The 19,120-nt window shown below is 52.2% G+C and overlaps 1 protein-coding gene across 2 annotated transcripts in view; it reads left to right on the forward strand.

Annotated features, from left to right (window-relative positions):
- Positions 1 to 19,120, forward strand: part of SLC27A1 (solute carrier family 27 member 1) — a 31,233-nt gene that overhangs the window by 8,797 nt on the left and 3,316 nt on the right. For both annotated transcript variants that reach the window (XM_082652267.1, XM_082652268.1), the window contains exons 3-11: positions 8,492 to 8,886; positions 9,013 to 9,174; positions 9,270 to 9,339; positions 10,089 to 10,180; positions 10,253 to 10,362; positions 17,155 to 17,364; positions 18,520 to 18,646; positions 18,736 to 18,873; positions 18,951 to 19,115. In XM_082652267.1, coding sequence (XP_082508393.1) covers positions 8,492 to 8,886; positions 9,013 to 9,174; positions 9,270 to 9,339; positions 10,089 to 10,180; positions 10,253 to 10,362; positions 17,155 to 17,364; positions 18,520 to 18,646; positions 18,736 to 18,873; positions 18,951 to 19,115 — 1,469 coding nt within the window. The remainder of the gene's footprint in view (positions 1 to 8,491; positions 8,887 to 9,012; positions 9,175 to 9,269; positions 9,340 to 10,088; positions 10,181 to 10,252; positions 10,363 to 17,154; positions 17,365 to 18,519; positions 18,647 to 18,735; positions 18,874 to 18,950; positions 19,116 to 19,120) is intronic.

Raw genomic sequence — 19,120 nt, forward strand, 5'->3', positions numbered from 1 at the left:
GTTGCTGAGCATAGGCTCCGGACGCGCAGGCTCAGCGGCCATGGCTCACGGGCCCAGCCGCTCCACGGCATGTGGGATCTTCCCGGACCGGGGCACGAACCTGTGTCCCCTGCATCGGCAGGCGGACTCTCAACCACTGCGCCACCAGGGAAGCCCCAAGCCCCATATTTTTCATTAGGGTTCATGTGTATGTTGTACATTCTTTGTGCCCTCACATTTAAATTTTCCTGGATCATTTTTTTTTTCCATTCCCTGAAAGCTTTTATATAGCATCCTATTCTTGTTTCATGGATGCGGTATATCTTCGTACATTTTCAAGGATATTAATGACTTTATTAGTTTTTTTCACTTTGCACAATCTCTTTTTCCTCAAAGATTTTCTTCTTTGTTTATTTTAGTCTCCATCATCCCTATTAGAGGAAATCCCCAGAAGTCTGGTAGTCCTTGGCTGTAAAGCCAATTAGAAGCTCTCAGCATGGATGTGTGTAGGGGGTGAGGGGGTCTTGTCAACTGAGCTTCATGATGGGGTCACCTGGCCAGGTGGTGCTTTGGGGAAAGTCCAGTGCAGTGTCTTTGGGTCTTTCCTCCAGGCCTGGGCACAGGCCCCACCAGCAGCATCCCAGGAACACAGCGGGGAAGAGGGCTGGAGGCTTGACATCTGGCAAGTAAACATTCACTTAACACCCACTTGCAGGGAGGTGCCCCACCCAGAAACCCTCCTGTGGATGGACTTTCAATCTTCTCCTGGGTAGCCACTTTTTTTTTTTTTTTTCAATTGAGATACTGACATATAACACTCTTGTTAGTTTCAGGTGGGCAACATAATGATTTGCTATTTGCATAAAGGTTTCTCCTGCTACCCGAAAATAGAGCATTCCTCTGAAACCTTTCATAAACCTAAATGGTGTAAAGGGAAGAAGCAATTACCTTAGGATGCATCTTGCTAATGGGTGCACAAAATAAATTGAGATAAAGTTCAGATGCTCACAGACACAGTTCAAAGCTATGACAGCTTGATGCTGGGATGCTGAGTGTAGTTCCCAGGGAAGGAGCTTGGCAGTGCCTCTCTCACTGCTTTGGGTGCGCGCTGCCCCTATAACAGCTCCCTGCAGAACAAACACCGAACACTATTTTCACTTCTTGCCTTTCATTGTTAAAGCGAAAATCCTCTTTGGATTTCTTTCGGTTAGCAAAAACAGGTACTAATTTTGGTCTTTCACAAAAGAGAAGTGGCATTAGAGTGAATTTTTGAAAAGTAGGGGATACTGGTATATTGTGAAATGATCACCACTGTAAGTCTAGTTAACATCCATCACCATACAGAGTTACAAAAATTTTTTTCTTGTGAGGAGAACTTTTAAGATCTACTCTCTAAGCAACTTTCAAATATGCCATGAGGTAGTATTGACTATAGTCACCATGTCGTACATTACGTCCCCATGACATTTATTTCACAGAGGGGGCTTCTTAAACAGATTTCCATCAATCCTCCACCACAGCCCAGGATTCTGCTTTCCCCCTCCTCCTGGGGCCTCCACCTCTCATGTGCTGCTGCCCAGCTTCCCAAAGTGGGGTGATTTGGTCTCCACTTCCATTTTCCCGGTCCTTGTGAGTTCACACTTAAGACCTTTTACTAGCCGTTTTGGGAGGCACTGTCAACAGTCAGTGTCTGAGTGCTCAATCTGCCATCTTTGCCGCATGGTCAGCAGTAACTTTCCCCATTTACCTTTAGGGTCCTTCCTCATCCCTTGCATTGGGGGCGCCGTTCTTTTTTTTTTTTTTTTGGGCTGTGTTGGGTCTTCGTTTCTGTGCGAGGGCTTTCTCTAGTTGTGGCAAGCGGGGGCCGCTCTTCATCGCGGTGCACGGACCTCTCACTATCGCGGCCTCTCTTGTTGCGGAGCACAGGCTCCAGATGCACAGGCTCAGTAGTTGTGCCTCACAGGCCTAGTTGCCCCGTGGCATGTGGGATCTTCCCGGACCAGGGCTCGAACCCGTGTCCCCTGCATTGGCAGGCGGATTCCCAACCACTGCGCCACCAGGGAAGCCCGGGGGCGCCGTTCTTGTGCACAGCCTTTTGTTGTAAGCTTCAGCTCGAGCTGTTGTTCATCTAACCCTGCGCCTACTGCAGGATGTTTGGATTCTTTCCCATCTTCTGCTCACTGGAAGCTACAAATGAATAATGTGCGGTCATTTCCCCCGTGTGACTTTAATATGCCAAAATCAGTATACCAGTTGGCGGAGCGATTCACTCTGCTTCACTCACTCCTCTCCTCCCGCTGGCCTTTGCTCTCTTTTAAACCTGCCAATCTCCTTCCTGCCTTCAGGTCTTTGCACTCGTGGTGCCCTCCACCTGGAATACTTTCCCTCGAGCTTTACCCGTGGCTGGCTCCTTGTCATCCTTCAAAGTTCAGTGCAAATGCTGCTTCCTCAGACAAGGCTCCCCTGCCCCGTGGGTGAAGTCTGTCCTGGTCGTGCTTGATCACATCATCCTGTTGCTTTTTTCTTAAGAAACATATAAAACTGTCATTGTTTTTGTTTGCTTTCTCCCTGATTATTGACTGTAAACCCATAGCGGCAGGGATCACGCCTACCTTGGTCACCTGTGTGTCCCCATTCCTGTGATGATGTCCAGCGTGTGGTGGTACTTTGTGGAGGTGTGCTGCACTTGTGGATCAGCTCCTCTGGGGAGGTGTTTCTCCACGAGGAGGCTTCAGCTGCAAGTAGTGGGAATCCCAACTAGAAGTGGCATCAACAGTAAAGCACATTTATAGCCATGGGCAATGGGGTATTGGGACATGAGGTGGCTTCAGGCTGATCAATTTGTGTTCAGCATGTTATCATTGGCCCAAGTTCCTTCTGCCTTTCTGCTCTGGCATCCTTGCTTCAAGGGCTCGGCGTCTCCTGTTAGTTACCCTCATGGTCCTATATTAGCTGCTGTGGCTCCAGCCATCACATGCTGATAAAAGAAAGTGAACATGGGACTACCAGGCCCCATGTTGCAGGGGGTGTGAAAGGGGCTATTGTGATGGCGGGAGGTCTATGAGTTGGGCAGTGTTGGAGTTAGAGCCAGATTTCCAGAGCTTTGAACACTGAGCAGAAGACAGTCTTATGTTCCCAGGGAAGTGTTCTGAGCAGGGAAGCAGCACAGCTAGGCTGGCCTGCATGGAGGAAGAGGGTGGCTTGGTGAGGAGGGTTTGAGGCAGTCAGGCAGGAAATGCACTTGTTCCCATACAGTGGGAATGGAGACACACCCCCTCTACCCCCTTGAATGGGGCACTGGAGTGAGAGCGGTAAGGAAGATAGACAAAAGTTGGAGATGAAGCAGAGTGTGTTAGTTTCTTGTGGCTGTCATAACAATGAAGCACAAACTGGGGGACTTAAAACAACAGAAATTTGTTCTGCCATAGTTGTAGAGGCCTGAAGTCTGAAATCAAGGTGTGGGCAGGGTTGGTTCCTTCTGGAGGCTCCGAGGGAGGATCTGTTCCATGCCTCTCTCCTAGCTTCTGGTGGCTTCCAGCAATCCTCGGCAGTTCCCTGGCTTGTGGTTGCATCACTCAGCCCAATCTCTGCCTCCGTCTTCGGATGGCCTTCTTCTCTATGCCTGTGTCTCCTCTTCTGTCTCTTAGAAGGACACTTGTCATTGGATTTAGGGCCCATCCTAAATCCAGGATGATCTCATCTGAAGATCCTCAACTTAATTACATCTGCAAAGACCCTTTTTCCACATAAGGGCTCATTCACAAGTTTGGAGGATCAGGACTTGGATGTATCTTTTTGGGGCCACCATTGACCCCACTACACAGAGAATGGGGCCTGGCCCAGGGTGGAGGCGGGAGACCAGGGGGAGGTGACTGCACCGTTTCAGGCTTGTGACGGTGGGGTCTTGGCCGTGCTTGTGAGATAACCGGATTCCAGCTAGTCTGCATTGGAGAAAGTCATTTGTTCTACCCATCCTTGAGGACCTCCTGTGCCCCACACCCTGTGTGGGCTTCGGGGATGCCATGGTCACCATGACATGCCATGAACGCACCAGATGATGCTTTTCCTGTCCTATGGAGCCCACAGCCTAATGAGGGAGAAGAATGCTCGAGAAGGAAATGAGGAAATAATTTAAACATCAGAAAGTGACAAGAAGAATACAGCACGTGGGGGAGAGGAAAGGATAGTGCATGACTACTGCAGCCAGGGCGGTAGGTGTGGGGCATCCAGCACAGGTGGTCAGATGAGAAGGAGCCAACCGTGCAAAGACCTGGGGGATGGAAGAGTTCTCCAGGCAGAGGGAACAGCAGGTGCAAAGCCCAGAGGCAGGACCCGACCCTCCTGGGCAGAGTAACGATGAATCCCTCTTTTTCAATCCTTCTTCTTGGTTGGGCACTTAATACATTTGACAGGTATTAGGCTGAGAATTGCACTGTTGCCCCATTTACAGATGCACTGCTGTTGTGGGCCCTGCTTCCTCTTTGTAAATAGGACAATGGCAGTACCTACACTTTGCTGAGCTGGAGAACACTTGGAGCTTGTTATGTTCAGTCTCCTGATACTCCAAGTAAGGAAACTGAGGCCCAGAGAGGACAGGGTCTGCCCAGGTGCCACAGCTGGTAAGCAGTGGAGTAGGATCTGAACCAAGGCCATTGACTCCAGGGCACTTTCTCTTTCTTCTGGGCTCTGCTGGGGCTCACAGCTCCGGGACAGACACTTGAGGAATCAGTGTTTGCACAAGGCCCTCAGATCATGTCCTGCCTCCTCCCCTGGACCATTACTCCCAGGGGACCTCCTGGGCTGGCCCCCGCTCTTGGAACTTGCTTGTTCCTCTTTCTTCCTTACAGGGTAGGTATGAGTCAAGTTGCTGGGCAGATAAAATGCTAATTCAACTCTGTTTTCTTACTGACAGTGCATACCTCCCTGGGGAGAGGATAGCAACAGAGTTTATTGAGAATGTAGGACACGCCAGGCCCTGTCCTTAGAAGTCTCCATCCATCTCTTTTGTCCCCTAATGACCTGGAAGGCATGGGATCTTATTGTCCCCATTAACCAGGAGGCCCAGAGAGGGATGTACCCACCCATGCCCACTGTATGAGTGTCCTGGGGCTGCCGTAACAAATTACCACAATCTCGGTAGCTTAAAACAAAAGGAGTTTGTTGTCTCAAAGTTCTGGAGACCAGAAGCCCCAGATCAGCTTCTGGGGGGTCCAGGCGTCCTTGGCTGGGCTTGTGGCTGCATCACTCCAGTCTCTGCCTCTGTCTCCTCAGAGCCTTCTCCCTTGTGTCTTTGTGCTCTCTCTTCTTCTTGTTTTTTTTTTTTACTTTTTGGCTGTACTGCGCAGCATGCGGGATCTTAGTTCCCCGACCAGGGATTGAACCCACGACCCCTGCAGTGGAAGTGCAGTGTCTTAATCACTGGACCGCCAGGGAAGTCCCTCTCTCTTCTTGTAGAGATACCTGTTATTGGATTTAGGGCCCACCTAGGCAATCAGGATGACCTCATCTCATACTTACCTTAATTATATCTGCAAAGGCCCTGTTTCCAAATAAGGTCATAGTCTGAGATTCTGGGTGTACATGAATTTTTGGAGACACTCTTCAACAACTGCAGTCACACAGGCAGAAGAGACTGGGCTGCATTTGAGCCAGCCTGTGGGACACCAGCATCGTCCTTACATTCTAGGCCCTGTTTCTAGTGCTGGGACTACATCCCTGGACACAATAGACAGATAGACAGGGTGCCTGCTCTCATGGAAAAAGACAAAGAATTCAGGAAACCCACAAAGGAAGATGGCAGTTTTAGATTGTGATGATCACTTTGAAGGAAGAAAACGATGGTGGTGGTGGTGTAGGTGCTGGGAATGTATCAGTTACCGATGGCTGTGTAACAAATTACCCCTTTAACTAGGGGCTTAAAAAATGATCATTATCATCTCCTATGTCTAGGCTTCCTTACCGCTCAGTGCTGGGTTCCTAGGGCCAGTGTCCTGAGAGAGAGGGAAAGCAAGAGGGCATGAGGGCTCCTGCGTGCTGGTGTGCTGTCTTTGTGCCCTGGGCTCAGAAGTCACATAGCATCACTTCTGCTACATTCTCTTCCTTAGAAGCAAGCCCCTCAGTCTGCCCACACTAAAGCGGATGGGAAATAGAACCCACCTTTCGAAGGGAGGACTGTCAAAGGGTTTGCAGGGATATTTTAAAATAGCCATACTGATCCAAGCGGGGCAGGGCTGGGAGGACCCCTCTGAGCAGGTGTCATTGGAGCTGAGAGGTGAAGGATGAGAAGGAGCCGAGATAAGGGGCCTGGGCAGAGTATTCCAGGCAGTGGGAGCTGGGCAAAGGCCCTGGGGCAGGAACCTCTGCCCTGCTGAAGATCAGGGAAGGAGGCAAGAGCAAGCTGGGGCAATGGAGGGTGATGAGGTGGCCAGATGCATGGGGCTGGGCCGTACTGGGCCTCACAGGCCACAGGGAAGGCATTTGATCGAAAAAACAGTGGGAGCCTTTGGAGGGTTAAAACATTATTTAAAAAAACTTTTTTGATTTTTTAAAAAATTTTTTAAAATTTAGGGAATTCCCTGGGCAGTCCAGTAGTTAGGACTCCACACTTCCACTGCAGGGGGCCCATTCCAATCCCTGGTCAGGGAGCTAAGATCCTGCAAGCTGCACGGCGCGGCCAAAAAAATTTTATTTAAAAATTTTTTAAATTAAAATTTTTAATTAAATTTTTAATTTTTTTTTTTTTTTGCGGTACGCGGGCCTCTCACTGTTGTGGTCCCTCCCGTTGTGGAGCACAGGCTCCAGACGCGCAGGCTCAGCGGCCATGGCTCACGGGCCAAGCCGCTCCGCGGCATGTGGGATCCTCGCGGACCGGGGCACGAACCCGTGTCCCCTGCATCGGCAGGCGGACTCTCAACCACTGTGCCACCAGGGAAGCCCAAATATTTTTTAAATTTATTTTTTTATTTTATTTTTTAAAAATCTATGTTAAAAACATTTTACTATGGAAAGTTTCAAGCTTACAGAAGTAGAGAGAATAATGTAATAAACCCATGTGCCCATCCCCCAGCTTCCGTGATCTTCATATGATTGTTTCCTCATCTCCACCCACTTCCTCCTGTGTCTGAATCTCAGTGGCACATCTTTCTATCTGTTGGTTTTCCAGGGTGTACATCTGGAAGGTAAGGACTCCTGTTTTTAACCTTGCCACAGTCTTCATGAGTTTCATTCATTCATTCATTTTTATTGTAGTAAAACACATATAATATAAAATTTACCATTAGCGACATTGAGTACATTCACAGTGTTGTGCAACCATCAGCTCTATCTAGCTCCAGAACATTTCCATCACCCCAAAAGGAAACCCTGTCCCCATTAGCAGTTACTCCCCATTCTCCCTCCCCCAGCTCCTAGTAACCACCAATCTGCTCTGTCTTCATGGGTTGTTTTTGAGGTGTAATTTACATATAATAAAATGCACCTGTTCTAAGTGTTCATTTAGGATTTGGGGAACCACACCCAGGTAACCTTCCTGGGGGCAGAGTGAGGACCACCTGTCTCGGTCAGGGCAGAGCAAGCTGCTGTAACAAACAGGTCCCCACTTGACAGTGGCTTAACCCAGCACAAAGTTACCTCTCAGAGTCAGGTGGCAGGGCAGAGAGCCAGGTAAAGCCAGAAGACCACTTGTTTCTTGAGCTCCTGCACTGAGAAATTCTAGCTTTCTTGGTTCTGTGATCTAAAGCCATTTCTGTTTGCTTAAAACAACACAAACAAGTTCATGTCTCACTCATCTGACAGCCTGGCATCATCAGTGATGGCTGCTCATCTCCACAGGGTCATTCAGGAACCTGGCTCCTTCCTACTGGGGTTCTATCTCCCCCTGGGCCCTCTGATCCCCTTGTCTCTACTAGCAGGTGAAGACAGAGGAGCAAGACACCTGCCATCAGGGCCTCTCGCTAGCCTGTCTTCTGGCCTCATCTGGGGCAGAGGCACCTCCTCCCCTGGGTGGGGGCACACATGCTGGATGGCTCAGCCACCTGTGCCTAGTGCCATTGAGTAACTTGGGAGTGGAACAGCCCCCCAGCTCAGGGGCTGGACCCCAGGGCCCGGTTGAGGCAGGTGGGGCATGAGGAGTCCAAGCTGGAGGCAGTGGGGGGTCAGCATGGGGCACTTGGGCTGCCCCAGGAGAGAAAAACAAGGTTAGGCCTGGGCCTGGCTCCCTCAGGGTCACCAAGCAAGCTGTGGCGGAGGAGGACAGGGTGACTCTGACTTACACTGCATGGCCTGGCCAGCTGTGAGAATCCGCCTACTTCTGGGCTGACTGGTAAATGGCCCTTTGCCCTTAGTTTCTCCAAGAGACCCAGCAACCCAAGGGTCCTTCTGAACACTTGCCACCCTTGGGAACACAGGGACCTTTTCCTCCGCTTTCTCCACGTGGGGATGCTGAGGCTTGGGGTGGTCTCCTGGAAGCCGGGCAGGACACTCACTGACACCGTCCCCTCGTCCCCCCTCCCAGCGGCCTCTTCGTGCTGATACGCGTGCGCCTGGAGCTGCGGTGGCACCAGCGCGCCCGCCACACCATCCCGCAGATCTTCCAGGAGGTGGTACGGCGGCAGCCTGAGCACCTGGCGCTGGTGGACGCGGGCAGCGGCGTATGCTGGACCTTCGCGCAGCTGGACGCCTACTCCAATGCCGTGGCCAACCTATTCTGCCATCTGGGCTACACGCCAGGGGACGTGGTGGCCATCTTCCTGGAGGGCCGGCCTGAGTTTGTGGGGCTGTGGCTGGGTCTGGCCAAGGCGGGCATGGAGGCCGCGCTGCTCAATGTTAACCTGCGGCGGGAGCCCCTGATCTTCTGCCTGGGCACCTCGGGTGCCAAGGCTCTGGTCTTCGGACGGGAGCTGGCAGCGGGTGAGGCCGGGTGTGGGCAGCATCTCGGTGGGGGCCTGGGGCCGCCCAGGGCAGGGAGATGGTGCTTCCCTGGCCCTGGGAGGGGACCTGCCCGTCCTTGACCGTGACATATGTTTTGGGCCGCAGTGGTGGCCGAGGTGAGTGGACAGCTGGGCAAGAGCCTGGTCAAGTTCTGTTCTGGAGACGTGGGGCCCGAGGGTGTCTTGCCGGACACCCAGCTCCTGGACCCGCTGCTGAAGGAGGCCTCCACAGCCCCCCTAGCCCAGCCCCCTGGCAAGGGCATGGATGGTGAGTCCAGGTGGGATCCCCCCTACCGATGCCCACCCAGTCCCCTCGTCCCCCTCACGCCAGCCTCCGGTCCCCAACACCCACATCTCTCTTAGATCGACTCTTCTACATCTACACATCAGGGACCACGGGGCTGCCCAAGGCTGCCATCGTCGTGCACAGCAGGTGAGGGGCCCGTGGGCATTGCCCCCAGCGCAGGAAAGCCTCTTTATGGCCTGATCCCCCCAACCCCCAGCTCCTTTTGGGGTCTTGTGGGCATCTTGATCCCAACTGGGTAAAACCCACAGCCCATCTCAGGACACCGTGCTGCCCTCTGCCCCTCCTCAGTCTCCTCCTGTCCCCACTCCTGCCCCCAACAGCCCCCTTCTCATCAGTGACCATAGCAAGGTTTAAAATCCTAAGTCAGACCTCCTCTGTGCCAAACCTCCCCGTACCCTCCTTAGCCCTCAGAATAAAAGCCGTATTTGTGTTGTGCGGCACCTGCCACTTCTCTGATGTCATTTTCCTCCTCTCCACCTCTCGCTCGCTCCCTCCTCGACCCCTCACACTTCCTCAAACCTGCCAGACTCCTTCTGGCCTCAGGACCTTTGCATATGCTCTGCGCTTCACCTGGGTGCCCTTCCCTAGCTCACCCTACAGCACCTTCTTGCCGGGCCTTAGCTCATGTGTCACCTCCCCAGGCAGGTTACCCCACCCTCCCTGGCTTTGTCCCCTTCAGCCTCTCTCTATCCCTTTGCTCTATTATATCCCTCGTGGGAGCAAGCACCATTTTATTTGTTGCATGTTCCTCTCCTGCCAGCCTATAAGGCCCCTATGAGCTGGGCTGGCTCTGCCTCAGTACGCAGCTCGCTCCCCCCATGCCATGCTTTTTTCGGGGGTGTGGGTCCCAGCCCCTGCACTCCCTGCCCCTGCAGGTACTACCGCATAGCGGCATTTACCCACCACTCCTACAGCATGCAGGCGGCAGATGTGCTCTACGACTGTCTGCCCCTGTACCACTCGGCAGGTACCACAGGGAAGCTTGGGCGGGGGAGGGGGCGGGGGATTGGGGACCCCTCATTGAGTCCACTCTCTGCAGGGAACATCATTGGCGTGGGTCAGTGTCTTATCTACGGGCTGACTGTGGTCCTCCGCAAGAAGTTTTCAGCCAGCCGCTTCTGGGATGACTGCGTCAAGTACAACTGCACGGTCAGGCCCCGCCCCCTCTCGCACCTCCAGCCCTCCGCCCACCCTTCCAAGTATATGGCTCTGAATGGCTGCCTCCCAGGGACTCGGTGGGGCTGGGAGGGGGCAGTCAGTGCTTCTGTGCTCAAGGCCCAGCCCGAGGCTAAACCGTCAACATGTAAACTCATTGGAACCTCACAGCTGCTTGGGAGCGTGCAAAGGCCTCATACCCGTTTTGCAGGTGGAGAAACTGAGGCTTTTAATTGGACACAGACTGCCTGAGATCCTTAAGGTGCTGCCTTCCCTACTCCCTGTGCCCCGAAGGTCTTCCCTGCTGGTGGCTGCAGGGAAATGGGTGCAGTCACCGCGCTGGGCTGGTTAAGGCCACAAAGCCCAGGGCTTCCTGGTGGGATAAGCATGAAGCAGAGGTGGAGGGCATCCACTGTCCTGCAGAGCAGGTAGGGGTTAAGACAAATCCCTTCCTCTCCTCTCCCCTCCACAATGAGAGGAGAGCAGGCCGAGGATTTCAGTGCTGTGATGGGGGTGGAAATACAGGTGCCTAGTACCTTCCTCCAGGGGGAAGAAGGAGTGAGGAGGGGAGGGAAGGGGGTGTGTCCAGGGACTGGCAAATTGGCAGGTGCTGACCCCACCTTGAACAGGTGGGGCCCAGAGATGTTCAGCCACTTGCCCAGATCACACAGCTGGACAGGGTGGGGGCTCTGGGCCGGGCATCCTGGGGGATCTCTCGGGGCGATGACTCTGCCCTGCTGTGCTTTTGAGGATTTTATGTTCTGCTTGGGGTGGTGGGGGGTGGTCTGGGGAAAACTGCTAATCTGAATCTTGAAATAGAAGACAGTCCGTTTATTAACTTAACTCTTGAGAGTTGCAAATATAATAAATGTGGACAGAAAAGTTTAGGGGATTCCCAGGTATCCATCACTCGGCTCCAGAGGACATCAGATACCCTCTCCTGCCTCCTCCACGCCCCCAGCACGTCCCTCCTTCTGTGTTGTTGTGAAGCAGCCCCAGATAGCAGTGTGTTTCCTGCATAGATACGTCAGTAAAACCTCTGAAAGCTGAGGATTGGTCTTTTTTTTTTTTTCCAATTGAGGTGAAATTCACGTAAGATTAGCTTTTTTTTGTTTGTTTTCAATTTTTGAACTATTTAGTTTTATTTATTTATTTTTTGGCCACGCCTCACGGCATGCGGGGGATGGAACCCGTGCCTGCTGCAGTGGAAGGGCGGAGTCTTAACCACTGGATCACCAGGGAAGTCTCCAAGATTAGCTGTTTTAAAGTGGACACTTCAGTGGCACTTAGTCCATTTACAGTGTTGTACAGTCACCACCTCTGTGTAGTTCCAGAACATTTCCATCACCCCCAAAAGAACATGCTGTCCCCACTGGCAGTCATTCCCCATTCCCCTTCCCCCAGCCCCTGGCAATGAATCTGCTTTCTGTCTCTGTGGGTTTGCCTGTTCTGGACATTTCTTATAAATGGGATCTCTGTGTGGCCTTTTGTGTCTGGTGAGGGCTGATTTTAAAACAAAAGATTTGGGACTTCCCTGGTGGCGCAGTGGTTAAGAATCCGCCTGCCAATGCAGGGGACACGGGTTCGATCCCTGGTTCGGGAAGATCCCACATGCCATGGGGCAACTAAGCCCGTGCACCACAACTACTGAGCCTGCGCTCTAGAGCCCGGGAGCCACAGCTACTGAACCTGCGTGCCACAACTACTGAAGCCCGCGTGCCTAGAGCCCGTGCTCCATAACAAGAGAAGCCACCGCAATGAGGAGCCCGTGCACTGCAACAAAGAGTAGCCCCCGCTCACCGCAACTAGAGAAAGCCCCCACACAGCAACAAAGACCCAACACAGCCAAAAATAAATAAATTAATTAATTTAAAAAAAATGAAACAAAAGATTTGAAAGCAGGGTCTCAAAGGATATTTGTACACCCATGTTCACAGCAGATTATTCACAATAAATAAAACATGGAAGCAATCCAAGTGTTCAGCAACAGAATGAATGGATAAGCAAAATGTGGTTCATCCCTACAGTGGAATATTATTCAGCCTTAAAAAGGAAGGAAGTTCTGACACAGGCTACAACATGGATGACCATTGAGAACATTATGCTGAATGAAATAAGCCAATTGCACAAAGACAAATACTGCATGATTCCACTTATATTGGGTACTCACAGTAGCTAAAATCATAGACAGAAAGTAGGATGGTAGTTGCCAAGGCCAGGGGAGGGGGGAATGGGGAGTTAGTGTTTACTGGGTATAGAGTTTCAGATTTACAAGGTAAAAATATTTTTGGGGGGGAATTCCCTGGCAGTCTAGTGGTTAGGCCCCGGCACTCTCACTGCTGAGGGACCGGGTTCTATCCCTGGTCAGGGAACTAAAAAAAATCTCAGAAGTCACGTGGTGTGGCCAAAAAAAAAAAAAAAAAAAATTTATGGGGATGGATAGTGGTGATGGCTGCTCAACAATGTGAATGTATTTAATACACTGAACTGTACCCTTAAAAATGGCTAAGATGGAAAAGACATGGCTAAGATGGTAAATTTTATATTGTGTGTATTTTACCCCAATAAAAGATAGAGTCAAAAAGAAGGAAAAAACCCCACAAACACATAACCTCAGTATCATTATCCCAGCCAAAAAGTGCCAGTGATTTCTCAATTATCAGGAATCTGGACAGTGGCCTGATCCCCAGTGTTTCTACCATGTCAAAATATGGGGGGGCGGTTTGTTTCTGTATTTTTTTTAAATCAGTGTTTAGGTAAGACCCACACATTGCAACTAGTTGATGTTTCCTATAAGAATCCTTTCATCTGTAGGTGCCCCTTGTCTCTCCCTCATTCTCTTCCCACCCCTCCTTGTAATTTATTTATTGAAGAAATGAAGTTTGGCCTGTAGTGTTTTCCCAGTCTGGGTATTGCTGGGAGGTCCTTTGACATGCTTCTCTCTCCCTGGCACCTCCTGTACCTTGGGAGTAGGGTCAAGCATAGCGGGTTTTTTTAACTACTTTTTAAAATTGACATATAGTTAATTTATACAATGTTAGTTTCAGGTATACAGCAAGGTGATTCAGTTATATATATATATATATATAAACATTTTATATATATATATATATTCTTTTTCAGATTATTTTCCATTTTCCATTATAGATTATTACAAGATATTGAATATAGTTCCCTGTGCTATGCAGTAGGTCCTGTTGTTTATTTTATATATAGTAGTGTATATATGTTAATCCCAGACTCCTAATTTATCTCTCCCACCCATCCCCTTTGGTAACCTTAAGTTTGTGAGTCTATTTCTGTTTCATAAACAAGTTCATTTCTATCTTTTTTTTTTTCTTTTTTGGTACGCGGGCTTCTCACAGTTGTGGCCTTGCCTGCTGTGGAGCAGAGGCTCCAGACGCGCGAGCTCAGCGGCCATGGCTCACGGGCCCAGCCGCTCCGTGGCATGTGGGATCTTCTCGGACCGGGGCACGAACCCGTGTCCCCTGCATCGGCAGGCGGACTCTCAACCACTGCGCCACCAGGGAAGCCCCATTTCTATCATTTTTAAAGATTCCACATAGACGTGATATCACATGATACTTGTCTTTCTCTGTTTGACTTAGTTCTTTTTATATGATAATCTCTAGGTCGGTCCATGTTGCTGTAAATGGCATTATTTCATTCTTTTTTATGGCTGAGTAATATCCCATTGTATATATATGTACCACATCTTCTTTATCCATTTCTCTGTCAGTGGACATTTAGGTTGCTTCCATGTTTTGGCTACTGTAAATAGTGCTGCTATGAACATTGGGGTGCATGTATCTTTTCTAGTGAAGAGTTTTGTCCAGATATATGCCCAGGAGTTGGATTGCAGGATCACATGGTAACTCTGTGTTTAGTTTTTTGAGGAATCTCTATACTGTTCTCCGTAGTGGAAGCACAGCATCTCTCAGCCACAGCAGTGTGGCTTTGGAGCTGCATCATTCTCTGTGGTGAGGACTGTCCTGTGCACTGTACGTTATTTAACAGCATTTCTGGCCTAAAATCACTGGATGCCACTAGCACCCCACCTCCCAGCTGTGATAATTAAAAACGTTTCCGGACATTGTCAGGTGTCTTGACTGTGGTTGAGAACCACTGATCTAGATACTTGATCGCTTCAAATTCTGCTTTTTTGGCAAGGGTTCCCTGTGGGTGATGTCATGTCCTACACGAGGAGGCCTGTGGTATCTGGCGGTCCCTCTCTTTGTCTTTGACATGCTGTATTGCATCGGGCTTTGTTCACTGTCTCCGGGCCCCTGAAATTCCATTCTGTTTCCTTGAAGGGGTATTTCTGTGACCAAGAGAAGGCACTGAGGGGCTCTTTAAGGAGTAGAGGATGGAATCCTCAAAGGTCAAGTTTAACAAGGATGCCAAAAAGACTTAAGAGCGTGCGTTTGGGTTTAGAAATCCCATCTCATGGCTGGCTGTAGGATGGGGGAAACTGCGTGGCTGTTTTATTTGCAGCAGTGGGCATGGCCCAGATCAACTGCCCAGCCATCCTCATGGGAGGCAGCAGGCTGTAATCTAGAACTCCCCTTTTTTAGCGCATAGAGCAGATGGGCAGGCGACGGGTAAGTCAACCCGTCATCCATCCATGGGTGTATAGCTCCTGTGTCTCCCCATACCCACTTGGGTGTGTACATTTGGTGTACGAGGTCACCCTGACTCGGGAGTTGTAGTGGGGGTCCCCGGTTGACAATTCACTGCCAGCTTCTTTCCAGGTGCTGCCCTGCAGGCAGGAGGTCTCGGCTGGGGCACCTGGTGTCTGCCTCTCTGAGCTGACCTGAGCTGTCTTCCCTTCAGCCCTGGGTCTGTCCGAGAGTCCAGGCCAGAGTAAAGATCAGCTGTCTGGCTCTCAGTATGTAGATGTGGCCTCAGGGCCACAGGGTCATTGAAACCTTCAGCGGCCTCAACTGTGGCTGTGTTGTCCCTTCCCCAGCCTGGTTTCTGAAGAGGACATCTGCGAGCTGCTCAGAGTGTGGCTGTGTCTACCTGTGATGGTCTGGAGGGCAGCTATGTATTTAGGCAGGACTTTGTCAGTTGACAGGTAAAACCAAAACCCTAAACCCAGCCCTAACCTAAATTCTGGCTTTCTTGAGGAAAGGGATTTATTAGCTTATGGAACCGAGGAGGCCACATGATGGACAGCTTCAGGCACACCTTGATCAAGGAAGGCCTCTCTCTCTCTCTCTCTCTCTTTCTTGTTTTCCTCTTCCTCTTGTTTTCTTCTTTCCTTAGTGGGTGGCTTCCTTCCCAGCCCTGCTTCTCCAGGAGTGTTCCCTGCAGTTCTAGTTGAGAAAGAGCCTGTCTTCCCACCAGTCCATTAAAAGTCTCAGGGCTGATTCTCATTGGCTTAGCTGTGGTCACATGCTTATCCTTGAACCAATCAGTGTCTGGGGGTGGACTGGAATGATTGGCCAGGCCTTATGACTTGTTCTATCCTGGAGATGGGGTGGGCTGGGCCACACCCAAAGCACATGAGGGAGCCTGGGGGCAGAGGGAGAGAAACCATCAGGGTCTCTGATCTTGCCTTGCCTGGGGCTTGCTTCCTGGTCAGCAGCGGGTGATCTTGGGCCACCTGTGTCCCCTCTCTGGGTCTCAGTACCTTCCTCTCCAACATGGAGTCTCAGGAAGATGAAACAGATGAGCTCTCTGCTTGGCTGGTAGTGAGTGCTCAGTGCACTTGTATTTATCAGATACTTATTAAGTCCTGCTCAAGGAATACCTCTCAGTCACGGTGACATTTGAGCCGAGACCTGAGGACCCAGGTGCATCTGGGGGAAGATTGTTCTAGGCAGAGGGCACAGTATGTGCAAAGGCCCTGAGGAGGAGACCCACGTGGCAGAGCTGAGTGAGCATAGGAGTTAGAAGGACAGGGGGCAGTGAGGGCGGCAGGGTCACATGGAATTGATCACAGGTCGAATTTTGTACTTCATCTAGTGAGTACTTTGAAGCCGTACTGATGGCCATGGTGGTTAATTCTGAACATGTAACTGCTTCATTGAGACTCTGGAGCCAGGATGCCCAGATACATAACAAATTTTACCACATTATCAGCCTTGGTGGTTACTTACTGTCTGTGAACCTCAGTTTCTCCATCTGTAAAATGGGGAGGGTATCATTAAGAAGCCGTCCTGGAGATGAGGACTCAAGGGCACCTGGGGTATCTGGGACTTGACCCCAGTGGGTGGAGCCACAAGACAGGGAGAGAAGGAGCCCAGGGGGCGGTGCGGGGGGGCGAGCAGTGAGTAGGTGACTCCATGGGCAACTGGGGCTGGGTCCCTGCTGTGACTTCAGGGAGGCAGCGAAGAGCATGCATCTGAGAGTGGTCCCACCCCAGGATCAGGACTGTGGGCGCCCTGAGCTCAGATGGTTGGGGCTCTAGGGAACAGTGTAGAGCACATCGCCTCTGGGCTGAGGGTTGCCCTGTGGAGTGTCAACGCCACGGCTCACCTTCCTGCCTGCGTGCACCACACGTGGTGTCCCCAGAAAGCAGCGGAGGGGATAGAGGGACCGCTGGAGGGGCATGGGGGACGCGATGCATCCACTCAGATGGAAGGAGTGTTGGGGATTGAGGGAATGGATAGGCCTGGTCTGTTTCCTTGCTATTATCATCTTTAAGGCCGTTTTGTTCCTAGCGCCCAGGTTGGAGTGGGGGAGGTCGCTGGGTCTGGGGGTCTCTGGCCCGCCTCCACCCCCAGCCGGCTCCTCTCTGCTCCAGCGCAGGCGCCCACTGCTCACTTCCCACCCACCTAGGTGGTCCAGTACATCGGGGAGATCTGCCGCTACCTGTTGAAACAGCCGGTGAGCGAGGCAGAAGGGCGGCACCGCGTGCGCCTGGCGGTGGGCAACGGGTTGCGGCCAGCCATCTGGGAGGAGTTCACGGAGCGCTTCGGCGTGCGCCAGGTCGGCGAGTTCTACGGAGCCACCGAGTGCAACTGCAGCATCGCCAACATGGACGGGAAGGTGGGCGTGGGCGGGGCGGCCCGGCCCGGGCAGGTCTCGGGGTTCAGGGATCACTGCTACCTATGCCTCGCCGGCCCCGTGTCCCCAAAGAACAGCCTGGATTATGGTGGGCAGTTCAGCCAGGGCACTCGGATGCTTTCTTCTGGCTTGTCCAGTCATGTGACTGTCGCCCCTGAGTTCAAATTCACAGCGTGACTGTGTTGCCCTGGGCAATCACCTCAGCCTTTCTGAGCCTCAATTTGTAGCAGTGGAGGTGGCAGGGGAGAGCAAGGCTCTGGGGGGTCCAGGGCCAGAAATGGGGTGCTGATCTCCTCCTACCGGGCAAGTCACTCAGACTCCTTGGATCTTCGTTTCCTTCTCTGTAAATGGGGTTAACAACTTATCAGGTTTGTTCTAATCACCCAACATCACGAGCTCAGCACAGCACCCCTTCCCCGTGCAGTAGACACTCTGCAAACAGATGCTTTTATGATTAATAATTATTATCTCCACTCTGCCCTCTCAGGACCCTCCTTCTCCCTTATTAAGCCCTTCCCATCCAAAGTCAGGAACAGAGAACGAGAAGAATAATACATCGCCCTAGGGGGCAGGGGTTCTTTCTGTCTCTCGCTGCTGGGTCCCCAGCACCTGAGGGCAAGGCACAGTCCCCACCGCGCACATCTGTTGAATGGACAGCCCCAGAGCACACTCTGGCCGTACCAGCAGAGGTTGCCGCTCTAACAAATACACCCAACCGTGTGCAGCGGCAGAAACCCGTTAGGCCTTTCTGCTCATAGCACTGAGCCAGGCAGGGTGACATGCAGTGGGCAGCGGGCAGAAGCTCTGCCAGTGTCCCTACATGGCTTCAGGATCACTTTGGCCATCCACTTCCTGCCAGCCTGGAAAGTTTTAAGGACCAGGAAGTGGCGGCCGGCTGGCAGGTCTCCTCACATGACTGCAAAGGAGGCTGGGAAGGTGGGAGAGGGGGGCACGATTCCTGGCAGGATGCTGCACTTAATACCCCCCTCTCTCAGATCATCCAAGGTCACAGAGTTGGGTGACACTAGGGAGTGCTAATTGCAGGCCCTGGGGCAGGAGAGGCAAGGTGTGTGTGTGTGTGTGGAGGACACCGTGTCACCCCGGGGCTCCTCGTTGACTCGGCTGGCCGCATCCCAGGTCGGCTCCTGTGGCTTCAACAGCCGCATCCTGCCCAATGTGTACCCCATCCGACTGGTGAAGGTCAATGAGGACACCATGGAACTACTGCGGGATGCCCAGGGCCTCTGCATCCCATGCCAGGCCGGTGAGCAGGGTCCCGCCCAGTCCCCCGGGGAGCCGGGGCCCCCCGCCTCCTGCCCGCCCAGCACAGCCCGAGCGCCGCCTCCTCCCTAGGGGAGCCCGGCCTCCTCGTGGGCCAGATCAACCAGCAAGACCCTCTGCGTCGCTTCGATGGCTACATCAGCGAGAGCGCCACGAGCAGGAAGATCACCCACAGCGTCTTCCGCAAGGGGGACAGTGCCTACCTCTCAGGTGTGCAGACCCTGGGGGCCGGCCACAGGGATGGCAGGTCGCCGTCTTACCTCCCCATCTCCTCTCCTCTCTGCCAGGCGATGTGCTGGTGATGGACGAGCTGGGCTATATGTACTTCCGGGACCGCAGCGGGGACACCTTCCGCTGGCGTGGGGAGAACGTCTCCACCACTGAGGTGGAGGGCGTGCTGAGTCGCCTGCTGGGCCAGACAGACGTGGCCGTGTACGGGGTGGCCGTGCCAGGCAAG

Source organism: Grampus griseus (assembly GCF_964374135.1).
Source record: "Grampus griseus genome assembly, chromosome: 3".
NCBI lineage: Eukaryota > Metazoa > Chordata > Mammalia > Artiodactyla > Delphinidae > Grampus > Grampus griseus.